This window comes from Hippopotamus amphibius, chromosome 5, assembly GCF_030028045.1.
Source record: "Hippopotamus amphibius kiboko isolate mHipAmp2 chromosome 5, mHipAmp2.hap2, whole genome shotgun sequence".
NCBI lineage: Eukaryota > Metazoa > Chordata > Mammalia > Artiodactyla > Hippopotamidae > Hippopotamus > Hippopotamus amphibius.
In genome coordinates, this window is record NC_080190.1 from 42,100,663 (window position 1) to 42,127,245 (window position 26,583).

The 26,583-nt window shown below is 37.1% G+C and overlaps 1 protein-coding gene across 2 annotated transcripts in view; it reads left to right on the forward strand.

Moving 5' to 3' along the window:
* The window catches only part of PRKG1 (protein kinase cGMP-dependent 1), a 1,182,497-nt gene that overhangs the window by 820,578 nt on the left and 335,336 nt on the right, over positions 1 to 26,583 (forward strand). For both annotated transcript variants that reach the window (XM_057734520.1, XM_057734518.1), the window contains exon 5: positions 14,658 to 14,721. In XM_057734520.1, the coding sequence (XP_057590503.1) occupies positions 14,658 to 14,721 (64 nt within the window). The remainder of the gene's footprint in view (positions 1 to 14,657; positions 14,722 to 26,583) is intronic.

Sequence of the window (26,583 nt, forward strand, 5' to 3'; positions counted from 1 at the left end):
TAAAAAAAAAACACCATTAAGCTTGAATGAACATTTCATACTGTCTTATGGGTCTCTCACATTTATGATTGTAGTTAAAATAACAAACAAATTTCAGTGATCACAAAAGTATGTGAAGGCTGAACTAAATTTATTAAATGATAACCAAAGAAACATACATCACTGTATAAATTGTATTAAATCCTTTTTGGTAGCAGGTGAGTTCTGTGAATTAAAGGAAATAATGCTTATAAAGCAGTGAACAGAATGTCTAGATCATAGTAAGTGCTTAACAGATGTTAGTGATGGTTATACTGTTAAAGTAACTAAGAAAAGCGCTTGGCATCCAAATGCTTGATAGGTAGAATTATTTTGTTATCACTATTAAAATTACAATTTTTATTAAGGTATCCATTTCTCAGTGTGTTGGCTAAAAGTTTCACAGGATTTAGAGTCTCTACTTGAGTTTAATTTGCAAAAGTAAAGCATCATTGTTTGATAAGTCTCCCTTTTCTTTACATATCACCATTACCAGACATTTCACTCTTTTGTAGAATGTAGTGTGATCATGTGAGATTCATATTACTGTTTCCTTTGTTTGATTCCTTTGTGTGATGCATGACTTACAGTCAAGTGTGTCTAAACTAGTTGCTGAGACATTGCTAGACCTGGATGTCCAAGACCCTGGGTAACGCAGAGCACTTGGTGGCAAAGAACAGATTTAGGAGTAATAGGATGAAATGAAACAAAGGACAATTTTGCTGGAATTCCAGGAAAAGATACTTATTGAACAGTTGTATTCAAAATTATTTCCCAAGGAAAAAAGTAGACACTTCACGTGTAAAAGATTCAAAGTGGTACTGGAGGACAAGAATTCATATCAAGAATTAATATATAAAAGATGCTCTACAGAGTGACCCTTGAACTCTGTTCTATCTTTAGATCATATATTTCTACATGAAGCTTTTTATTTATTGAATTAACTTCTTTTTGAATCTATATTTCCAAGTCAACATAGAAAAAATTTTTTGAACTTTGGATAAGATCTTTGATTATGTGACCTAAATTGAATATTCCATTCCTCACATTTTGTTAGAACAGTTATCTCAAGGTCAGGTATTCTTGGACTGATTTTGAAAGGTAAAACCTTTGATTCAACAGACTTTAAGCATCTGTCACTTGTCAGGTATTAAGCTGAAGGAGCTGACTCTGTACCTGACCTCAGGATGCTAATAGACAGGGGTAGGCAAACTTGCTCTTAAAGAGCCAGTCAGTAGTTTAGCTTGCAGGCCATACAGTCTCTGCTGCAACTACTCAACTCTTCAGTTGTGTCATGAAAGCAGCCACAGACAGTATGTAAACCAGTGAGCATGTTTGTCTTCCATGAAAATTTGATTTACAAACACAGATGGTGAGTCAGTAGGTTTTAGTTTGCTGATCTAGAGTGAGGCAGATAAACAAACTGACAATCACAGTATTATAATAGATCTGACAGAGGTGGACACAAAGGACCTCAGGAGCACACGCAAAAGCCATCTAGACTCTGCCTTTGTATGTGTATCTGGCAGAGTCTACAGTTTGCTGGGAAGGAGCGTAGGGAGATGATAGAGATTATTAATCGAGGCTTTTCGGAGAAGATTATAGCTGAATTTCATCCTAAAAGTAGGGAGCAATTCACTCACAGGCCATGCTAACTTTTTCTGCATGTTAAGCATATGGTCTGTCGTGAATTCTGTCATCTTAATATGTCAGTGATTCTAAATGATGTAGCATGGAACTCTAGCTCCTCATTGAGTTAATAATCCTGAATAAACAGTATTTTGCAAACTTATTCAACCAGTAACCTATTTTTTTTTTCTCTCTGATTAGCTTCTCAGCTTTTTTTCAGGATGAAGGCTCTGATAAATCCTGTAGTAAAGAAAAATTTTTCTATTAATTTTCTATAACCCAGAATTTCTTTATTTGTCCATGGAACCCTCCTTCTGGTGTAGAATGCCTATTAATATATTTCATAAATAGTGTTTTAAGTAATGTGACTTTGGAAACAGCCATAAACAAAGAATGAAGAGTCCTAGGTCCCATTTGTCTGTGAGTAGACAGCTAGGTTCCAGAATCACTTAAAACAGATGGCCCTTCAGTGTTAAAGTTACTGGGCAACAGACATCCAGCCACTGGGAGATGGAAGTTTGAGTAAGTACTCAGTTACCAGGGGTTTTGAGATTTCAGGCAGAACAGTTTAGTGAACTCACTTGGTGAATTAGGAAAATAATGAAATTATAGAGTGAGGGTTCTAATCCTGGGGGAGAATCACCCTTAGAGGATGTTTGCTGGTCACAATGACAGGACTACTACTGGCATTTCATTGGTAGGAAAGGGAGATATAGTACATAGAACATCCCTGCACAATGAAGATGTATCCTGTCCAGGTGCCAGTGGAGGCCCATGGACAAACACTGCTGTAGTCTGTGGGGCCAGGGCATCACTTGTCCAAGGTTCAAAAGATTGGGTAGAAAATCTGGGCAGAACCTTTTAGGCTGATTATCATTAGTGCAGCATTACATATTTAAGATGGCATAATATCTCATAATACTCCTTTTATATTTTAAACAGTCATATATAATTTGTTAAATTCTATAAAAACCCATCCAATTTTATTTTTGCTGAGAGATAGGCTTTTGTAAGATGTACAGAGCAAAGATTGGGTGCAGTGTGATCTTCTGAATCAGGCAGTGTTAGAGGAAGCATTTCAGAGGTGATTTAATAAAGTATCTTATTAGTGTCTCACCTCGCAGTCATTTTGACAGAAGCACCAAAGTAACCTTAGCTCTGATTTTGAAAGTGGCCCTTCAGGGGGTTCTTTGAAAAAGCTACTCTAATGGTTTTTAAAGTGGACCCTGTCGGTCAATAAATAACTTTCTTTTCTGAGTTCTTCTTGAGTAAATAGCCTCAAGGAAGTAATCCTTTGGTTCCTGGAAAATACCAAGTGGAAGATCCCTTGCAAAGACCAGAGGTGCTTAAATCAGGCACACTTTTTTCAAATATAAGAAGTGCCCCCATCGTATGGGCGGATGCAGCCCCTGCCAGGGCTGGCCGAGAGGCATGCAGGGAGCAGGTGGGCTGGGTCTCATTCTTCACCCCTCCCCCACACAGGTGCCTTGTACAGAGGGCCAACTGCACACCTCTGTATAGTGACCCTGGATCAAACCACCATTCCCTTATTGCATTTGGCTTTATTGTGTATATTTCTTCAGTGTGCACGCTTTTGAGTGCCTACTGCATGACACACTCCATGTTGTGTGGTATTCTACAAGTAAACAATATATCCCTTTGAGTGTTTACTCCATGGAAGAGCTTCTTTGCTCACTGCTTCATACTTATTAATCCTCTGCTCTATGAGCTAGGTTCTGTTGTTTTCATTTTATGGCTAAGGAAGCTGAACTTGGCTTTAAATAACTTGCCCATAGTTACAGAGCTAGGAAGTGGAGTCACTGGGATTCAAAACTGTCTTTTTTTTTTTTTCCCTGGTTCTAAAATCTATGCTATTACTTGCTATACTATAGGGCTTTCAAAGATTTTGTACATTGTTGGGAGGAGACAAGTATATTAACACATGGTTACAGTACAAGTGTAGGTGCTATTCAGGCGAGATACCTACTTAGAGAAAGAAAGTTGCCAGGGACCATTTCCCAGAAAATGTTGTCCCTGAGCTTAGTCTTAAAAAAGTTTACATAAACATGTGGGGATTTAAAGACTGATAAATCAAAACCACAGTGAGATATCACCTCATCCTGTCAGGTTGGCTATTATTTAAAAAACAAAAACAAGTGTTGGTGAGGATGTGGAGAAATTGGAACTCTCGAAAATTTTCCACAATGTTGGAAGGGATGAAAGCTGGTAGAGCTGCTGCTATGGAAAACAATATAGCGTTTCCTCAAAAAATTAAATATAGAACTACTACATGAGCCAGAAATCCTATTTATGGGTATTTATCTTAAAAAAATGAAATCAGGATCTCTAAGAGGTATTAGCACTCTCTTGTTCGTTGTGGTACTATTCACAGTAGCCCAAATGTAGAAATATCCATCAGCTAAGCAATGGATGTAGAAACTGTAATTTGTACATACAATGGAATACTGTTCAGCCTAAAAAAAAGGAAAATCTGAAATATGCAACATGGATGGACCGTGAGGACATTAGGCTCAGTGGAATAAGCCAACCACAGAAAGACAAATGCTGCATGATTCTACTTATATGAGGTAACTGAAATAGTCAAATGTATAGAATCAAAGAATAGAATGGTGGCTGCCAGAAGCTATGGGAAGAGCTACATGAAGAGTTTTTTTTTTTTTTTAATGGGGTACAGAGTTTCAGTTTGGGAGGATGAAAATTCTGTAGGTGGATAGTGGTGATGGTTGCACAACAATATGAATGTACTAGTGCCATTGAATGGTGCACTTAAAATGATTAAAATTATAAATTTATGTTACATATATTTTATTACAATTCTTAAAAATACATTGATTTTTTGGAACTCACTACATGACTTCTTTACTCTGACTTTCTAATGACTTTAAATTTTGGAAACAGCTGACCTAGGACATTTTGACCAAGGATCTGGTCTAAGAGATTGATACTTACTTTAGGAAATGGATCCGCAGAATTGAATAACAGTGAAATCAAATCTGAAAGTTTGTAGTTGAGTATGGTGTTGTTATAGAAGATGGTTTTTAAGACAATACTTTGAGGATTTTTGTTATTTTAACATAGAACTTGACTATTGACATTTGTCTAGTGCTTTAATTGGAAACTAAAGCAATTTCACATACATTCTCTCATATTATTTAATAACATTTGTTTGAGATTGCTCAGCCCAAATTGTTATTTCTATGTTGGGGATGAAAATGTGAGATTCACTGAACTAAACCGATTTGCCTGTCTTTTACACGTGCTGCTTAGAATTATGGTGGTAGGAAAGATACCTAATTGATGAGAATATAACGCTTGTCTGAATGAGAGTAGCAGGGATAATGGTTTCATAGATTTTTTTCTCTTTTTAATCATTGAAAAATTGTTACATTTTCTGCCACCATTAATCATTTGAGTGGAGACATAGTGAGTGAGTAAAGAGATGTGGAGAATGTACTTGAAGAGTTTATATAACAATATGCATGCAGCTTAAGGCTTATGTAGAGAAAGGCAGTGTTTGGCTGCAGCACTCAGTAAGAGCAAGAGGGGAATGGAGAACTAGGGAAGAGGGTACCATTCTTAGAGCTGCCTGTCCCTTAACGCTTTTCTTTAGAAGGGCTCCCTTCTAGTTTCTCCTGGGTATACCTCTGCTATTGCTGGGGAACCAAGAAGATGTGCCTTGACCCCTTCTAAACCACATGCCAAGATCAGGACTCTGGAATTTTCTGCCCAAGTGGCCCCAAGCTCTTTTCCAGGATGTCCACGGGCCCCCCTCCCAGGTCCCTTCTTCCTGTCCTGCCATTTGCCCACCTCTTTGTCCAGTGTTGACCAAAAGGCAGCTGCATCTGTGTGTGGGGAAGGGCTGCTTGAGGTGGTTGGTGCTTGCACAGGGAATCAGGGCCTTACACATAAGGGGATCTGAGGATAGTTTATTCAAATAGAAATTATTGAAATATTTCCCAGTATATTATCCCTTTTCAAGGCAGGTTCATAAGCTCTTTGCCTATTTTGATCTCAGAGTTTTTGCTCAGTCCTAGAAACTTCTGGAATATAAGATACTTCCTATCTGTTTTCAAAGCCTAAATTCATACAAAGAGTTTACAAAGAGTGTCTGGAGTCAAAAAGAAAGGAGCATCTTGGATACGTTTTTCCAGGAGTGGGTTTCTCTGCCTGGATGTGCCTAAGGAGGCTGAGGGGAAGGACCAGAGTTCCCAGCTTGACCAAAAGTTCCCTTTCTCTTCTGTGGGCAAAAAACCAGAGAGACATTGGACTTCAGGGGTTCTTTGTGACCTTAATAGCAGAGAAATTAGAGACTTTATTCCCCACCTTCTGGGCGTTGACATACTCCTGGGTTCAAGTATGACCTTGAACAATGAATATGATTAAATATCTCACTGAAAATTAAAGGTTGATACTCCAAATATAATTTGATTTAAGAAACTGAAGAAATGGGTATTTCCAGCATTCCTGAGTCTATACTAAAATTCATTTCTGACATGTTAGAAAGTTTGTTTTAATTATTAAAGGTGTTAAATACTAGCATTTGGAACAAGAAATAAAAACCATATCATTGTGGTGCTGCAAATGTTTAATGTTTACTATGTGCCAGGCACATTCTTAATGTTTTACATCTACTATTTAGCTTATTTTTACCACAACCCTGTGTGGCAGGTGGTATTATCCCCTTTTTTAAGCTAAGGAGGCTGAAACCTAGTGAAGTTAAATTACTTGCCAAAAGCATAGCTGATAATCAGTAACAGAGCTTAATCCAATCTGTTCTTTTCCACTCTAAAGTTCATATGCTTTATCACTATAACGTCTTCCTGGATAAGAAGTTTATATTTTATCACATAGTAAAATTATACCTCATGTCTCTATAATGATTTGTTTTACCTAAAATATTTTTACGCGTAAGAAAAAAAGATTCTTCTAATTCTTATAATCTGGTGAAAGATGATAGGCAGCTATTTATGGGTTGGAGCTATTGTGTGATAACGGCTAAATATTGCTTATAGAAAACGAATCCAACAGTGATGTGTAAAGTATATTGGGGTGGGAGACAAGGTAGCAGGTGAGGAAGGAAGACCAGTTTTAAGATTTGCTTAACAGAATGAATCCAAATAAATGTCAAATGATTCAGTTAAGGGAAAAAACTATGTTAAGGGGAAAAACCTTTCGCTGAGCTCACTAAGGGGAAAGATTAGATAGCTGTAAAATTAAGAAGGACTCTTACTTTAATTCTTCATCAGTAGAAACTGATTTCTTTGGTAATTCCGCTTTATTCAATTGGTATGAACTGTAGGAAGCCTGAAATGAACAATACCTGTCAATATTTTTGGCATTAAACGGGATACAGTCCTTGATTTCTCATGACAGGATTAAAAAGGCTACTGTTTTCCAAATGCTACCCAAAGATCATTAATATAACTCTGTATGTTCTACTCTAGATTGAGAACATTTTTGAACTATTTCCAGACTTATGTTTGTTCAAGAGGTATCTCACCTTATAAATATGGGGCTAGATCTAATGCTCTCTGCTTACATTGGGTTTGCCAAAACGTTCGTTTTGGTTTTCTGTAACATCTTTCTCCTCCATCTGCATTGGAGGATAAAGAGGGCTTCTCCAATGTAGTGTGTTTCAGAAGAAAACAAAACAAAAAACCACACAGTTGGGACAAAAAAATACATAGTACATGTTAACCTATTTTTAATGAAAATAACTATTTTCCAGAACAAACCAAAAAAAATTTAGTGAAAAAGAGAAACTTGAGTTTACATGTTGGCAAATCTGTCAATATCTAGTTTATAAGAAGATAGCAGATTCTCATATCTGCTTCAATATCATTCAATCTGTTGAATTTCTGTTATTTTTGTTGCAGCATGTAAAAAAATCAGCTTCACAAAGATGTGGAGCAGAAAAAGGGAAGAGTATATTAGTGGCCTTTTTAGATAATTGTGGACACCTTTTTAGATAATTGTGGACATTCTTATTTGACATTACACCAAAACTGCAGTATGGAATCTGAAATCATATCAATGAACTTTTCTTACTTTATTACGTTAAAATCCATTGATCCATCTTGTACTTCAAATAGATCTTTCCCCTGCATGATCTTGTAACATCATGCATTAGTCATCTGAAAAATCCTGGTTCAGAAATTACAAGATTTACAATATCAAAAAAATCAATACGGGGATATGTGTATAAAAACAGATGATTGAACTTGATGTACCCCCCCAAAAAAAATCACATTGCTTAATATCAACATTCACCAATGATCTCATCATAAAAGTCTTCAATTGTCAGAAAGCTATTAAGCTCACAGTGGCAGACAAAAGTTTTATGAAGTTTTAACTTTCATTTGAAAGTTTGAATTTTATCACTGGCAACAAATGCTGTCTGTTGTTTCCCTTGAAGTGACAGGCTCACTTTGTTCTTTTCTGAAAGATTATGTGCCAGACACTCAAATCTGAATAACCACAGTTTGTGGTTATTGCCAAGTAGAAAATGATGTTCCATGAAAAAAGTGGCTAATTCGGTTTGCAACTCCAGCAATTACACAAGTGGTTTTCCTTGAGAAATCCATTGTACTTCAGGAAGCAGCAGAGGTGCTTTATGTGCGCTTGCCATTTGTCACGCATGGTATTAAAAAGATGTGTACTCAAGGGTTAAAACTTAGTGTAATCAATAACTTAGTGTCATCAAAACATTTTAAAGCAAAACTGGAATTTTACTTTGTTAATTTTTACTGTGAGTATAAACTTTGGTATTACCACCTTAATTTGTGTTGAGGGGCCACCATTGCTTTTGCACCATCAGTGCGACATAGTTGTTCTATGGAAAAATTACGTTTGAAAAGTTATTCCATACTGAATAGCTCAGTACTACTTGTGTTTGTTGCCAAGCATTCATGTACAATCGTATCTTCTTTGATGATTGGTTGATTCTGATACCAGATGAATACAAGGCAAACAGCAATCCTGCCGTGACTGTGAATTCATCCATTTGTAAGGCAAAATCTTTAATTCAGCAAGATACTGTATCTTTGGAAACAGGCAGTGCAGTGATTTCTATAACTGACTTCTCCAGCAGGCAGTCAGCGAAGTTAGCTCTACAAGGCTTTATCTTTCTCTCACCTACTGTGTAACTTTTCCAGTCAATGCAAAATGGTAACTAACTCTGTCAGATGCTTCACTTTTTCATTTCTACTTTGAAAAGGTGTACCAAACAATTTTAGGCTTTTAAAAACTTCATCATGTCTACATTAAAAAATTCAATTTCCTTTTCCTTAAACTTTGAACAATTGGGCACAAAATGACATCATAACCAGCATAATAGTATTTTTAAATTGTTCTGTTGTATGAGACAGTAAGGTAAATTATCATTCATAATGCAGAAGGGAAGTTAGATTTTCTTATGTTTTTATTTCTTATTTGCAGTGTCTCCAAATTTCTTTGGACTAGATTTATCCCATCCACTGAGTGAGAAAATTCTTTGATTGCACCCTTTTCATATTTTTCAGTGTCTTTAGATTTATAAATTGGCAGCTATGGCTTGAGAATGTCTTTTTTTTTTAAGCTCTTTATTGGAATATAATTGCTTTACACTTTTGTACCAGCTTTTGAGGTACACCAAAGTGAATCAGCTGTATTTATACACATATCCCCATATCCCCTCCCTCCTGCAACTCCTTCCCACCCTTCCTGTCCTGGCCCTCTAAGACATCACCCACCATCTATTTGATCTCCCTTTGTTATACAGCAACTTCCCACTGGCTATTTTACACTTGGTAGTGTATATATGTCTATGCTGCTCTCTCACTTTGTCCCAGCTTCCCCTTTGCTCCCCGCCCCCCCAACCCTGTGTCCTCCAGTCCATTCTCTGCATCTGCATCCTTATTCTTGCCCTATCACTGGGTTCATCAGTACAATTTTTTTTTTGTTCTAGATTCCGTATATATGAGTTAGCATACAGTATTTGTTTTTCTCTTTCTGGCTTACTTCACACTGTATGACAGACCCTAGGTCTATCCACCTCATTACATATAGCTCCATTTCATTCCTTTTTATGGAGGAGTAATATTCCATTGTATATATGTGCCACATCTTCTTTATCCATTCATCTGTTGATGGGCTTTTAGGTTGCTTCCATGTCCTGGCTATTGTAAATAGTGCTGCAATGAACATTATGGTACATGTTTCTTTTGGGATTACGGTTTTCTCTGGGTATATGCCCAGGAGTGGGATTACTGGATCATATGGTAATTCCATTTTTAGTTTTTTAAGGAACCTCCAAACTGCTTTCCATAGTGACTGTACCAACTTACATTCCCACCAACAGTGCAGGAGAGTTCCCTTTTCTCCACATTCTCTCCAGCATTTATTGTTTCTAGATGTTTTGATGATGGCCATTTTGACCAGTGTGAGGTGATACCTCATTGTGGCTTTGACTTGCATGAGAATATGTCTTTTAATCTCCCCTCTCAAAGTAAATGCATCCGTAAAAATAAAAAAATATAATAAAGTTTCTTTTATTAAATTCTTTAATTATTACAAAATTCTTAAAATTACAAGTTTCTAATAAATTTTTTAAAGTTAGATATGTTTTTGAAAAAATACAAAGTTATTACTGCAATGCAAGATATCCAAATGTATTTACTTCTTACTGTTTTTCCACTTTTGAGGGCAACAAAGACTTCAGGAGTTCAAAAGAATGATTTATTGTATAAGGTTACAGAGATAATAGCAGGTACCTGAAAACTAGTAAGAGCGCAGTAGAAGCACTGTAATAATATTGAATTAATTTCTGTAAATGGCACACTTATATTATAAACCTACTACTACCTTAAAAAATTCTAGCAACACAGGAACATATAAGCATACATCCATTAACCATCAAAATAATGCTTTAATGTAGCCTTTGGAGGAGTCTATTGTATGGTACACAAGTGAAAGAATAAGAGTGAAAAAGGCCAATTACAACTTAGACTATTTGTTTTGACTTCAATATCCTTCTTGAAAGGGTCTTGGGGAGTATGTTTTTCCCCCCCTCTGTTAGCTGTTATTTTCATAAGGTAGGTTACCAAAAATAAAATTACTAAGACAAATTCAGAATGTGAGGCATCCAGTAAGACAGTTGTCCCAGTCTCTTCAAAACATCAGTGTAATGGGGGGAAAGGTGGGAGGATGGTTGTAGAATAAGAGACTAGAGAAATAGAAGAACCAAAAGCAGTATGTGGATTTTTACTGGATCATGGTTTGAAAAGAAAACAAACAAAAAATAAATTTTTGAACAATAGTTTATATTTGATATGGAATATAATTATTGGATGATATTATGGAGTTAGATTTAATTTTTCTTATAATGCTATTATAATTCATTTAAAAATATGTTCTTATTTTTAGATCTCTGTGCTTAAATACTAGGGGTGAAATTTCATGATATCTACAACTTTCAGATTTTCATCAAAAAATATCTATACATCTATTTATCAGTATGCATATAAAAATTAGATGAATCGAAGGTAGATAAATCAAAGATTGCACAATATTAACAGTTGGTAAGCTAGGTGGTAGGGGTGCAAGTGATTCTTGAACTATTCTTTCAGCCTTTCCATTTATTTGACATTTTTCATAGTAAAAATTTGGTTAGTAAATGAAGTCACTGAATCAAAGGTTATTAAATCATTAAAAAATATGGCATGATTTTAAAAGTTACATGAAGCATTTTTAAATACTTTCAATGTGAAGTGTGTAGCTCAGCAAGTGATTAGCTTCACAGTCATTCAGATGGAAATTTTCATCCTTTATTTATCTGTACTGAGAGTTGTGATCTCAGGCAAACTCTCAAAATCTTGGTTGTTTAGATATAAAAGGATTGACAATAACAATGGTTTTTTGGTAAGGTTGTTTAAAAATAAAATGTATATTATCTATAAAACCCTTAGTCCAGTACCTGGCAAATAGAAGGCATTCAAATCTCATCTTCTATTATTGTCATTACACATTCTAAGTCTTTATTTTATTCAACCAGAAAATCCAATGGAAAAGCTCCACACATTAAATCATCTCTATTATGTTACATTCAAGTGCATCTTGTAACTTTAGACTTACTGTCGAAGTCCTTAGGGAACAAAAATGTTTTAATCGGTCAGTAAGAATTACTTGTAATTAGCATGTAAATTGTTATGAGTTCATCCTCCTCTCCCCCCAACATAAGTGAAAATACTCTCCTGTACTGTTTAAACATTTTATGGAAGTTCATTTTTATAATTATATTGCCTTAAGCTTTCTAAATCATAGACAACTTCATCTTGAGTTATCACATGTACAAACTAGTGAAGTCTAAATGTCTTTTGATGTATTTGGAAAAATTCAAACAAATTTCATGGGTAGAATTTCAAATTATGAATCTTGTTTTGTTCTTGATGTTCAGGCTCACAGTGGACTGATAAGTTCTCTCATGTAATTAATTTCTGAGAATTATCTACTGTTTGGAAAAACAGAGATCTTAAGATTTTAAAGATGACTACAAAAGTGTTTCCAGTATAATTTATTTTCTGTTAATTGATTGACATTTTGTTAAATCTAGAAGTGCTTAAATTGTTACCAAGAATTCTTTAAGGTGTTTCTTCTTTAAAATCCTTAATTTTTATCTGTAGTAAATACCACTGAATGTTTTGAGGCATTTTAAATGGTAAATCACGATATATATACAATGGAATGTTATTGTATAGCATATAATAGTATATTAGAAAGAAATCCCGCCATTTGTATTTTCTACAACATGGATGGACCTTGAAGGCTTTATGCTAAGGGAAGTAAGACAAAAAGACAAATACTACATGGCATCACTTATATGTGGAATCTATATAAAAAGTTAAACTCATGAAAACGTAGAATAGAATAGTGGTTGTCGGGGGCTGGAGAGTAGGGGAAACAGGTTACAAACTTTCAGCTTGTAACTATAGTCGATAACACCATATTGTATTATTGAAATTTGCAAAGAGAGTAGAACTTAGAGGTCTCACACACCCAAGAATAAATATGTGAAGTGATGGATCTGTTAATTAACTAGGTTAAATAGTTGGAAGGAATCTTTTCACAATGTACACTTTAAATATCTTACAGTTTTATCAATTATACCTCAATAAAGCTGAAAAAAAATAAAAAATAGGTAAAGTTGTAAAGGATAATTTATTAAAATGCCCTAAAACTTACAGTTTTTGTTTTCTTTAGTGAGTTATGTGGTCAAGCAAATATTAAATTTTTTCCTCATGAATAAGAATGCTCATGAAAATGAAAGTATTGTAGTATGACCTGACATAGACTTAGCATAAAAGTAATAGGGCTGTCTAAAGAAGGCAGCCAATTACAATAAAATGAGAAAAACTCAGTGTAGTTTGTTTTCCATAAATACCCACTGGGATAGAAACATTGTAATTATTCTTGTATCTCAGAAGAAACTGAAATATAGCTCATTAAAAGAACAAGGAAGGGCTAGATTTTTCAACCTGCATAACTCATGGAAACAGCTTTCTCTCTCTTCCTATCTGTTTCCGTGATGTGTTCCATCCAGCTGCTGAAATAGACTGCCTTCTGGAAATTAAAACCCACGTGGCTCAGACCACAGCAATAAATCTGGTAGAACAGATGGTCCTGGGTGAATTGTCATACCTCTACATAAAACCTTAGGATTTTATCAGGAAATTGTTATACCTCTACATAAAACCTTAGGATTTTATCAGGAGGCTTTATACAAAATATTGGGAATCAGAGTGACAAATTAACAGTAAAACTTTCTGCTTATATCCAAACAGTACGTTATGGCTTCTTTCATTGTATCACTCTAATTAAGCCAGAACTATTGTTCTCTAGCAACAAACTTGAAACAAGCCTCATCCAACTCAACTAACTCATTTAAATACCTTTGCTCCATGGCAATTTATCCAAAGAGCAAGTTTATCTAACGATAGATCTGTAAGTCAAATATCAGACATACAAATGTATTTTCACTCATTTATAGTCTTTTCTCTATTCAAGCATTGAGATAGGATTAAATGAGAATTTAGTTCCACATCCCAGTTAGATTTTCCAGTGGAGTGGATTTTCAAGAATTTTTTGTTGATGAGTTTTTTTTTCTTTTAAAGTCATTACCATTATCCATATAAAATAAGTTTCTTTGGTTTGTGTACTCAACATCATTCAATATTTCCATTTGCTGATCAGTGAGTTTCAGTAATAAAAGGATGAGGAGACATTTTTTTCAGTGTCTACTGTGAGTGTGACTCTTTTCTCCATTCTGTCTGATCTGTTCCCTTACTTTCATCACTTTATTCAACACATGTTCTTGACTTGTTATTAGTAACTCATTGAAATACCAAGGCTGAACAAGACAGATACATTACTGTTCTTATTTTTGAAGATGCCCAGTAACAAATATCTGATTAAATATGTAATTTTAGTTGCAGGAAGGGATAAAAGACATCTTAAATAGGAGGACCTGGCCTAGTTGGGGAGAGTCAGAAGTTTCCAGTGTTGTTGAATGAATGCTTGCAGGCCTGAATGTGTCATCAATCAGCTGTGTCCTAAAGAATGGGTAGCAATTGGCCTGTAGAAGGTTGTGTGTTGTGTGTGTGTGTGTGTGTGTGTGTGTAGGGGATGTAGAGAAGGTGATGGAACTGGAAGGAATTTGGTGACAGCAGGCTGATAAGGGAGAGAGTGGTTTCTCCCCATTAATAGCTGAGGCATCCAAGGTCACACAAAGAGATATAAGTGGGATTTGAACTTGGTTCTGTCCAACTTGCAGTTCTTTCTAGTACACCATGCCTTTTCCCTGTTGTCAAATTATGCCTACGTTATTACTTTGATCTTCATCGGCAGGTTCTTTGTCATGAAATGCTTTTGCATTTTCATTCAGGTATATTGCTGTTTTATTTATAAAAATGAGTTGCTGTGCATGCCTTCAGCATCATCTCCGTCTTGTTTTTCAGCGTTCCAACATTCCAGAGCCTTCCTGAAGAGATCCTCAGTAAGCTTGCTGACGTTCTTGAAGAGGTAACTGTTTTTAGCCCTTGAACTTTTTGAGATGGGACTCATCCCATCACAGCTGTGCAATGACAAGTCACAGACTGCAGAGAGACCTTTTAAGTTTTTTTGAGCACTGGGATGAGCTATATATTTGGCTTCAAATAAAAAGCAGATCAGCACATCCGACATTTATACGCAGTTAGAAATATGCAAATCAACTTAACTATGGAGGGAAAAAAACTTTTCACTGTGGCAAACATATTGTTACTTTGACTTCCAAGAATGGGAAGTCAAATTACTTCATTTGGGGTAAAGTGAGATTGTGATAATTGCTACTCTGAAGCTTCAGATTAGCAAATTTGTAACAGGAATTAGGAGTTGGGTCCATATTTTATTAGCATATGAGAGTATTTTACAGAAGTAATTGTATGCCTGAATGGGAATGTGTCACTGTTACTTCTTTTTCTCAGAACCTATAAAACACGGGAAATATTGAAGCAGGAAAAAGAGGGGAGGTTTACACAAGCAGTGTCTTGAGTGGACACGAGGTTAGAGTCCCTAGTGCCTACAGAGACAGAGAAGGCAGAGCATCTGGGCACATATGCAGGTGAGGGGTTGATGGTTGGCACTGTGGCAAACCTGTTCTGATATTTTCCATTTTCTCAGTCATCTAGAAAGCAAGGTCATCAGCTGAGGATGAGGATGGGGTAGAGGTTTGAGAGGTTTGAAGACAGAGGAGAAGGTGTGAGAACAATTAGAAGAGGGAATGGACTGGGAAGACACAGTATGATTGCCAGTGGTAATTCAGGCCCTGTTTTTGTTACCAATCCCTAATCTCAATGAAACAGGCAAAGAGAGTTTATTCAAGATGCACAGTAGGAGAGAGATCAAACTCCACTCTGCTGGACCAAAAGGTGGGAGGGTTTTTAAGCCCTGCAGTGAGCTGGTAGAAAAGTACACCAGTAGGAGTGTTGCCAGAGAGTAGGTTCTTGTCTCATTGCAGGAAGAATTCAGAGGTGAGACGGAAGTCAAGAAGGCAAAGTGAGGATTTATTAAACAATAGTAAGCTCTCAAGGGGAAAGCTGGCAGACTCAGGTGAACAGCTGCCCTGAGTTCCTTTGGCCAGCAGATTATATGTGATGTGAAAATGAATGGACAGAATATTCATTGAGCAGGGAGGGCTTCTGGCTCGTATTCCCTGATTTTCACCCCTGATTTTCATTCCATCCACCTTCCCAAAGGGAGGAGGGATTTTTGTCTTTGTTTAGTCTTGATTGGAAGTGTCATGGTGTTGGTGCATGATGGGAACTTATTACCTGCGAGGCTAATTTTATTGTAATGAAGGCATGATGGGCAAACGGTTACATTCGAACGCCAGAGGTTCCTGCCTTTTCCCACCTTTCTTCGCCTGCCTCCAGGACCCCTGTTGTTCACAAGTTGCATGGTTCCCTGCCACACGGCCCATGACCCCCTTTCTTTGCTCATATCTAGTTATCTACCTGTTCTGACAGTGGTACTCCAGGAGGGAGGAGGTTGGTCAACGTGACTAGGTCATCTGTGTTTGCCGGCTGTCCCTTCTGGAAGTTAGGCTTCTAGCCTGCCACAGAGACTGGAAGGTAGAGGCACTATCTTCTTCTTGATTACATTTCCAAGTAATGGCTTCTAGGTCCTTGAGAGAGACATTCCTGAGCTGTAAACCCTGAGGCCAATATCTGGGAAGAAGATTTGCCTCTCAAACAGGCCAATTCAGAATTTACGTTGAAAACTTTCTGAAGTAAATGATCTAAGAAAAGGGAGATAGAAGCCTAGTGTCAGAGAGAAGCCTGTCTAAAATTTAGTCAAAGTGAGGAAACTGTTAAGTCTGTCTTGGTTACCAGCCCATTTGCTTGTGTATGTTTTTTCAGCCCCATTTGTTTGCCTGGAATGGGATTTAACCAGGATTGGTATTTTGCCAGGAAAAGATGAGTGGTTGAAAGAGGGAATAGGGAGTTGTGGATGCATGTGAAGGAAGGATTATAGTGATTGACCCTGGAATTTCGACTGGGCAAGAAGAAAGGCAGCAAGGGCCAGTGAGGGACTGTGGGAGCAATGGATTTTAGTCTCAGGAGGCTGAAGAATTTCTGGAGTTGTGCTATAGTAAGCTGGAAAGATACTGAAAATGTTTTTGTCTCTAGGTACTAACTATGCCGGTAACTACATGATGCCTAGAATTTCAAAGGGTTATAACCACAAGTTCTTAGTTTGAGTCTTATCACAGTGAGCTTTCCTAGGATTTATTGGTCTTCCTGATCTTATATGGGAACACAAAGTAAAACAGAAGTCACATTTGATTCCTATGTTCAAGTATAAAAGATTCATGAGAAAAAAAGCTGGCTGCATTTCTCTCTGAATGTGCCAACCACTGTATTTGCAACCTCTGTAAATATAAAACTGCTTTTCCCAGTTCTTTTGCTTTTTGTTTTCCTTGTTGAATACACTGAGAACTCTCTGATGACCTTTTTTTCTCCTTTTTTTTTTTTTTAAACAAAATGAACTAAAGTGCAAATTTACTGGCCCCAATCAAGCCTGTCCAAAATAAAATAAAATCCCATAAAATCCTTTAATCATTTCCTTTCTTTTCCACAGCTGTGGAAGCATTTGCTATGTTTTGCAAAACAATAGCCATAGCTCTATAAATAATTCTGACCAAAGAAATATTTTAGTATTTTATGTCAGATTTTCTAATTAGAAGATGCCTTAATTTATGTTATACGAGCCACTGTACAGTCTATAGCAAAGCAGCATGAAAATAGAAACAGATGATTAAGTGCCCACACGTTTGTTTTGAAGAAATACAAATGAAGTAAACAGACGAAATATGAAGTAGACATATGAGTATACTACCCAATGCATGAAAGTGTTCAACTCAAGTTGAATAAACAAGGACAGTGAGAAATTAGATTAAATTATGTATCAGATAGAGTGAAGCAAATTTGGAAGAACAAAAGCAATGCCAATGTCACATAACATTAAGGGGAAATGTGCTTGCATAATAATTGAGCTGTCTTTCTTCCTACAACATATACAAGAAAATGGAATAATCCCAGATCATTTTGAAAAGAAGGCAGTGTGATCATTACATTTAACAAAGAAGTTTACAGCCTTGTTTGTTTAACAGATATTTATGGAGCATCTGCCACATGCTGGTAATTGTTCCAACCTCTGGGGATTCAGGGCCTTGTCCTCCCAAAGCATATGTTCCAGTGGAAGGTACAGATGGGAAGTAAGGAAAATAACATCAAAATATCATTGAGGGAGAAGGCCACTCTATATTGGGTTACTAAGGGAAGACCTCTCTGGGGAGGTGGCATTTAAGCTGAGATCTAGATGCAGATATGGGATGCCATGTGTTCAGGGCAGAGAGAAGGCATAAGGTCCTAAGCTAGGAATGAGTTTGCTGTGCTTAAGGAACAGAAGAAAAGTTTATGGTGGGGTGAGATGAGGCTAGAGAAAATAGGCGAGGCCAGATGGCAGAGGGCTTTGCCGATTGTGATTAGGAGTTGTGATAAGGTTTTCGTTCTAAGTGCAATGGGAAGATTTTGAGGGTTCTAAGCCATAAAGTTACATGATCTGGGTTATGTTATAATGATCTCTCTCTGTGAGAAGAACGGATTCTAGAGGGACAGACTAATTATTTAGACAAAATAGCCCAGGTGAGGGTAGATGTTTGTATGTGGATTTACTTTCTTATTGATTGTTTGATTCCTTGTATTCATTATTAAGCAATACTTCCAGCATAAGGGGGCAAAAATTAAAGTACAGGACAGGGTAGGCAAGGACTGAGAGGGGAAAAAAAAAAGGTAACCAGGTAGAAAGAGGAACAAACATAATGTTATTGGTAAAGTGATTTAGGAGGGTACATGTGACTGAAGGACAAATATGTGATCCTTGGGGCATCCTATTCTAAAGCTGAAAAAGTCATCTTGGCCATTGCCCACCCCACCTGCCACTTACCGTAATTTCTAGTGTCGATGCACCCTTATGAGCTTATAAAACAGAAACAAATACCCTTATTCTTAGTGTAGCAATTTAATGCCCCTTTCTTCATTTCCTTTATATCACATAGTACAAATATTTTCTTTTATATTGAATCTCTCATGCCATTTTCAGGAACGTGGGAAAGTTTTCTCTAGGTCCTTTGAGAAGTTGTGTTTATGTATAGGTTCTTGGCCAGAAATCTATCCAGATCAAGGGCAACAATCCCAACATTTCCTTCGGTTGTGTTTTGCAAGACAAGTTGGAGTAATTCATTGGTTCTCTAATTATTCACCCTCATTGTCACCATAGTTTGTTCTTCTCATCTCATATCTGACTCAAATTAAGTCTATGTAAATACCAGAGATCATTCCAGGAGCTTCCAATTTGGTTTGCTAGGGAAGCCATTTTACAGTTTGTAAAATATAAGAGAATTTTTAGGTACGTGTAGGGAATAGCAAGATCTGACTTTATAAGCTGGTTTCATTCACTTCTATACTATCCTGTATAATACACTGAAAACTATATTGAATGAATTAGTCCAATACTGGAATCTCTTCTGAAAGCCTGGGAAGTACTTATGGGTAAATGAAAAGAGCTGTGAAATTATAAATAGGATCTAATCTTTTTTCTTACCATACAATCTAACACATTCCTTCTTTCTTTATGTCTCTACAGATAAATTACGTTTTTAGATGCATAGAACAGCCTGTAGCTAATCTCCACCTGAGAAATAGCTCGCTCCAGTGGTTACCTACCCACACCCACTGGAGCAAAGTCACTGTAAATAAGCTCAATGTCTGATATATATCCACATGTCAAGGCTGTAGTGACCTCTTTAAAGGAAATGACAGATAAAAACATTTTCTTATAGAGAGGAGGAGCAGAGATTAACCTCATATCATGTTACAAAGAAGCTTAAAATTAATTTGGGAAGGAGTTATGCTTTCACCAGTAAGGGTGAAAATGTTTAGATAACTCAAGGAAAACTGTATTTTCTTGAAAATGTCAGACTGAAGAACCAAATTAAGCCAACAAATTCACTTTTTACCACTGGTGTAGCTCATTTTCCCTTTATATGAATAGAAGTGGGACATGGGTGCTATATTTAAATCTCCTGATTTTTAAATGGAAAATAAAACATATGAGAACCACTTCTTTGCTTATATCGAAATCTGTTTCATGTCCAATTCTCTCATTAAAACGTTGAATTTGGTTGTCTTAGAATGAGCAATACTTCTGCTTCACCAGCTTTTTAAGAGCTCTCTACCTTTGGGTCTGCAAATTTATATGATTGGATCTTGGACATATTTGAGCCTGAATAATGGGTTGTTCTTGTTTGTGTTCCTAGATGGGGCATTTATTGATGTTTTCGGTTTTAGGATATTCATACTATTATGGCCCTGACAAGATCTTAGACAAATAATACTCCTCAGACTTCTTGAAATAATAAGAGGCACATGATGAGAAAAATAGAAACAGAAGAAAGGCAAGGAGAGGAAGCTTTTTTTTTTTTTTTAATCTTGCCACTGCTTGATAATATGATAAACAAATATTGAATACAGTCCAGGGACCATCACTGGAAAAGGAGGCTAATGTAACATAGTCACTCTTGCTTACTGTGAGGTATCCCAAGGCTGATTAAATATGCATTGTTGTAGCTGTGCAACTGTTCCTTGGTGTTACAGTGTCATGTTGACTTCTTGCCAGATTCCTTTGCATTCTCTCAATTGTGAGTAATACAAGGGAAAAGTCCTGCACTTGATGAGTTACTGGCGTGCCCTGAAGCTCTCTTTTTATCATTCTAAACAGTCCTGGACTCTTCAGGAAAGAAACTGATGGAGTAGACAGGAACATCATTAGTTCTCTTCAAAATCTGTTGTTTTGACTAAACTGTTTCTTCCCTTCCTTTAGGTTTGGCTCTTGCTATTCAAAGGCAAGCTGGAGGGAATTTAAAGAACCCGTTCTTTCCCAATTGCTTTGGCCTGGAGGACTGAATTTGGAGAGTTATATCTCCCTGGTTCCTTTTGGGTCTTCCAATCTATGGGGCAAATGGCTACTTCTGAAGGAGAAAGAAGTAGATGGAGGTCTGTGTGTGTGTGTGTGTGTGTGTGTGTATTTTGTGGCAGGGTGAGAGATTAAAAAGTAAAGACAAACTCTCAGTTTAATATTAATATCTGCCTGTCTTAGTCTGTTACAGAAAAAAATGTGAATTGGGAGAACATATTTGCAAATCATAAATGTGGTAAGGGAGTTGTATTAGTCCGAGTTCTCCAGAGAAAACCAATAGAAGATGTGTATGTACATATAGAGAGATTTATTTTAAGGAATTGGCTCATGTGATTATGGAGGCCGGCCAGTTCAAAATCTGAAGAATGGGCTGGCAGGCTGGAGACCACAGAGAAGCTGATGTTACAGTTCAAGTCCAATGGCCATCTGCTGGCAGAATTCCTTCTTATTTGGGGAATGTCAGTCTGTTCTATTAAGATCTTCATTTGATTGGATGAGACCCACCTACATTATGGAGGGTAATCTACTTTACTCAAAATCCATTGATTTAAATGTTAATCTTGTCTCATCAAAGTTCACTGATTTAAATGTTAATCTCATCTCACACACACACAGACACAGACACAGACACAGAAATCCAGAATAATTTGACCAAATATCTGAGCACTATGACCCAGGTAAGTTGACACATAAAATTATCACAAGACTTGTATCTACAATATATAACGAATACTTACAACTCAACAATAAAATGATAGTTTGATTTGAAAATGAGTGAATTAAAATAAGTTTAAAAATAAATCATTTTTTAAAATGAATGAATAGATATGTTTCCAAAGGAGATATACAGAAAGCCAGTAGGTACATGTTCCATGTTAATAACCGTTAGGTAAACAAAAATCAAAACCATAATTACACACCACTTCATACGCACTAGGGTGACTAGAATAAAAAAGGCAGACAGGGACAAATGTTGGTGAGGATGTGGAGACATTACAACTCTAGAATGTTGCTGGTGGGATTGTAAAAAGGTGCAGCTTCTTTGAAAAATGGTCTAGAACTTGATCTGTAAGCATTTATACAACTCAGTCTCACCCTGAACCTTCTACCTCTTTAAATTACATATTTTACTTATGTGTATAACCTATTCCACATTCCCGTATTTCACAGAATATTCAGTTTTTCATTTTTGTTCAACTTCCTCACTTGAGTTGAACCAGTAGCCCTACACCTGACAAAGACCCAAAATATCTAAACAGGTTGGAAAAATGGGTGGAATCCACTAAGATGAGGTAACAGAGGAGAAATGTATAGTTTTGCACATGATTAAAAAGAAAAAAAAAATCCAGAAGAATAGGACAGAAGGATAGGATAGTGAAGACATGAGAGTATAGGCAATATTGCTGGAAACAACTGAAGAAAACAATTGAAGTAACTTAGAAATTTGCCCTGGAGAAGACTTTGGGGGAGGCTATTGGATTCCTTTTTAACTTAGTGGTCACAGTTTTCTGTGTTCAGAGGGTGGGGGAGCTCCATTTCTAAAAATACACTGGACGAATGCTTTAACCCATCATTGATGAATCGGGATAATAGCAGTTTCTGCCTCTTGTAGTATTGCTTTGGGTCTTAAATTGTATAACTAATGTAAAATCATTAAACATGCAAACATAATTTCGGATGTCCATCAGCAGTGCTTACCAACCCCTTTCACAAACTGACACATACGATATCTCAATAAAAGTCCTTAAAAAAATTGACACATATGGAAAATGTTTATCCTCTACACATACTGAGGTTAATGAATAAAACTCCCTATGGCTGGAGGTGACTGGTCAGGGATTTTGGCTGTCCCAAGTCCTGAGCTCTCCATCTGAAGAGCCGAGCAGGCATTTTGTAATGTCTGGAGACATCTATGGTGGTAAAATAATGTTGAGTGAGGGCAACACAGGGCTGCCATTGGCCTCTAGTGGATAGAAGCCAGGATGCTGCTGAACATTCTACAATGCGTGGGGCAGCTTTAAAACAGTCATCCAGCCCCAACTGTCAGTAGTACTGAGACTGGGAAATTCTGCTGGAGGGTAGATGTGACAGCACTTGGGGACCTCTGCTAAAAGTATGAAGGAAATGAAATAGGGTCATATGGTAGAGACCGCTAAGGACAGGTGGACTACTTTAGCCAGGCTGGTTAGGAAAGTTGTATCTGAAGAGGTGACTTTGAGTTGACAGCCATTACAAATATCACAGATGGTGAAGTGTAGTACAGAATGTTACGTATGAACAGAAATCATACATATTTGAAAAGCTACGATGTAGAAGAGATGAGTTAGGATGTTGTAGATACTTAAGCATTGATTTGGTGCTTGGCCAATATTGACTTTTCGGCTTCTGCCTAACTCTAAGATCCTGTATGGTCACATTCTCAGCAAAGACCTTTCTAGTTCTAAGCCTCAGTCATTTTCATTTCTCTCCCTGTAGGGAGTTCCTTCTCCTATATCTCCTAGATCTGTGTAGCCTTCATTATATGGAAAAACTGGTCTCTAGCTTTGTGAATTTTCACCCCTTTAGATTGTAAGTTCCATAAAGGCTGGTACTATATTGATATTTCTTTTCACTGGGTACTTGTAAACAGTTGAGAAAATCATGCAACACCTTCCACTTATTAAGGCTAACTCTGTGCCTGGCAAAGGGCATCTGCTGAAAACCCTCTAAGGTAACTACTATTACAGTTGATCCTAAACAACAGCAGGGGTTAGGGGCACTGACCCTCCACACAGTCATAACTCCACATATAACTTTCAGTCAGTTCTTGTACCCATGAATGTGGAACCCCGGGTTCAGTGAACCTCAGATCACTTCATGCTGTGGTTCATGTTTAGTGAAAGAAATCTGTGTGTAAGTGGGCCCTGCAGTTCAAACCCATGTTGTTCAAGGGTCGGCTGTACCTTTACTATTCCCAGTTTATAGCTGGGGGAACCGAGGCTCAGGTACTACAGCTAACGGGGAAGTAGTTTGCTCCATGCAATCCCAAGCTGGAATTGGCACCTTTTATTACTATGCTGCATTATATCTTGAAAAGTTGTAGCTTAAATGAAAAAGAAAAACAAATTTCCCCCATCCCCCACTTTTTTTTTTTTTATAAATAGGAAATGCTTCCTTCTGAAAATGTTTACTTGTCTTCCTGCCCACCCGCTCACCCGCCCCCCCCCCCCCCCCCCCGCAGCCCCCGGAAGTAATTAATTTTATCCCTGTCAGCATTTTTAATTTGTTATGACGGGAATCCATTTTGTGCCTTCAACAAACTTTAAAATGAGACATTACTAGTCATTTTATCGCCAGGATATGTATGTTTTGCTTTATGCTGCCTATAATTCATTAAAACATATGTGCTCTGCAAATAGGAAACCGATCTATAATAAATCAGCTTTCTAGAAAACATTCATACAGTGCTCCACATAGTTGCCTCGTAAGAATATATAAGCCTGCTTGGTACTTGTGGTTTGTTCCCCTTTATGGGGTTTATAAACAAATAGTGAATTTGTGTGAAAGTATGAATTAGGGCTTGTCTTTGCCATAAGGGTGAGATCCTATTTACAAAATGCTGGTTGAAAGTATTTGAGCAGGTCATGATAAACCTTGAGTTCCTTTTACAGAGCAGAGTGATAAACATCTGGTTTGAATTAGACAAACTGCTCTGATTAAAAAAAAAATGTATGACCCAAAATTTTCAATTTTTTTTTTTTTTTAATCTGAGGCATCTTGGTAGCTGCCAAAAAAAAACTAGTTCAGGGACTGTACACAGTTGGCATCAGAGACATAAATCATTGAAGAATAGAAGCTCACTTGTACTTACAGTAAGAAGCTAAAGATAAAACCATTGGGCTTTTAGTTTGAGTCACAAAATACAAAGCTTGTCTGGGCTAGAGAGGGCTAATACACAGCTCAGAGCGGAGGTCCAGTGGGCATTGAGTTCCAGGTCTCCCCAAGGCCTTTGGCTACATGTCTCCCTGGGAGTCCACTGCAAGGCATCCTACCACCCCCCTGCAGAGAAGGAAACATGCAGTTTCTTAGGCCAGTGGCTATAAGGCTGTTTCCTGGTAGATAAGACTCTGAACCAGGGCGGGCAGTATTTCAGGCATGAACATACATCAGAAGTCAGTCAATATTAATGAGGAGGGACATGTAACCAGCCAAGGCTTTAGGGAGATTGCAGCTGTGTGGAAAAATCCTGTGCCTCATGTCCTATGTGTTCCCTTAATTATTATGAGACGCTGTAAGTGAACTTCTCTTAGCTCTCCGGGAAGAGTTACCATTCATTTTATTACTTACAACCGAGAATTATTATTTTAATAAAGGTAGCATGTTTTGTTTTGTAAATAGGCTTGCAGTGCAATATCGTTCTGCCAGTTCTCTTTGCTCATATGACTTCTGCAAATTACATTTCTAAGAATTGTTCATTATCGTGAGCATGAGAGCAGTTGGCTATCCCTGACTCCGTTTCTCTTCCAAAGATGTTCTTTAAAGATCAAGTCTTTCTTTTTAGAAGCTTGCCCTGACTAACTCTGCTTTATCATCTTATTTGTTGTTCCAGTAATTCTTTTACAGCTTGTGCTTCAAAATCATATGCTTGCTCCTATACTGCCTGGAACTTGTCTTTCTCCCAATTTTCTCTAAATACCTTAGGGTAGGCTATGTCTCAGCTTATATCCCTGGTTTCTAACAGAGCAAGGATTTGCATAAGAATTATGCCTGATATTTACTCTATAACCAATAAATATTTGTTGAATGAATAGTCTAAGTAGGTTTTCAGTAAATATGTGCTACGTGAGTGACTCAGTGAATGAAACAAAACTGTTCTGTTTTACATTTGGATGCTGTCACCACAACTAGACTGCGTATGTGTCAAGGATCAGGGCGTGTGTTCTGAAATATTAGAATTTATAAGTACTGTCTGATGATATGGAGGTTGTAAGTAGAAGATTCCCAAGGACCCAGAATAAAGGTCTTAAGACAGAGAAGGTGTGGAGAACCAAGGGCTACAAATCATGGAAAAGGAATACGACTTATTTTTCTTCTAACAGTTCTTCTGGTCTCCCTTATTCATGTCAGGGAGGTACAAGCAAAGGCCAAACCTTTGGAAGGATATTCTAAAGAAGGGGGACACTCTTGCAAAGATGCTAACTTTCCAATATAGTGTCCTTGGGCACAGAGCTGAACTATTGTCAATTACTACTTGATAACAAGGGGATAAAAGCCTCTAGAAGCCATCTTCCCCTTTCCTGCAGTTGCAGTTCAGTACTTGTTTATGGCAACCCCCCACCTACAGCTTTACAATGTACATATCTTTTTTCTCTTTTTACTGAGCTTCTCATCTAAAGAATAGAGATAGTTATCCTACATGTGTGTATACATACGTTGATATATATGTATGTGTATACACACACACACACACACACACACATATACAGTTGTCCCTTGGTATCTGGAGGGGATTGGTTCCAGGACCCACCTTGGATACCGAGATCCAAGGATACTCAAGTCCAACAGTCAGCCCTCCTTATCTGTGGCCCCACATCTGCAGGTTCAGCCAACTTTGGGTTGTGTAGTACTGTAGTGTTTATTGAAGAAAATTCCAAGTTTAAGTTGACCTGTACAGTTCAAACTTGTGTTGCTCAAAGGTCAACTGTGTGTGTGTTATATTTATATATCTCTATATATTTGTGATAATGCCTGGGTGAGAGTCTTGGCAACATGTTTTAATCCCATTCCCACAATTAACTGGCTATTTGATCCCTTGAAAAAGTTACTTAACTTTCCTAAGTCTGTTTTCACTTCTTGAAAATATGATAATAGTACTTACCTCATAGG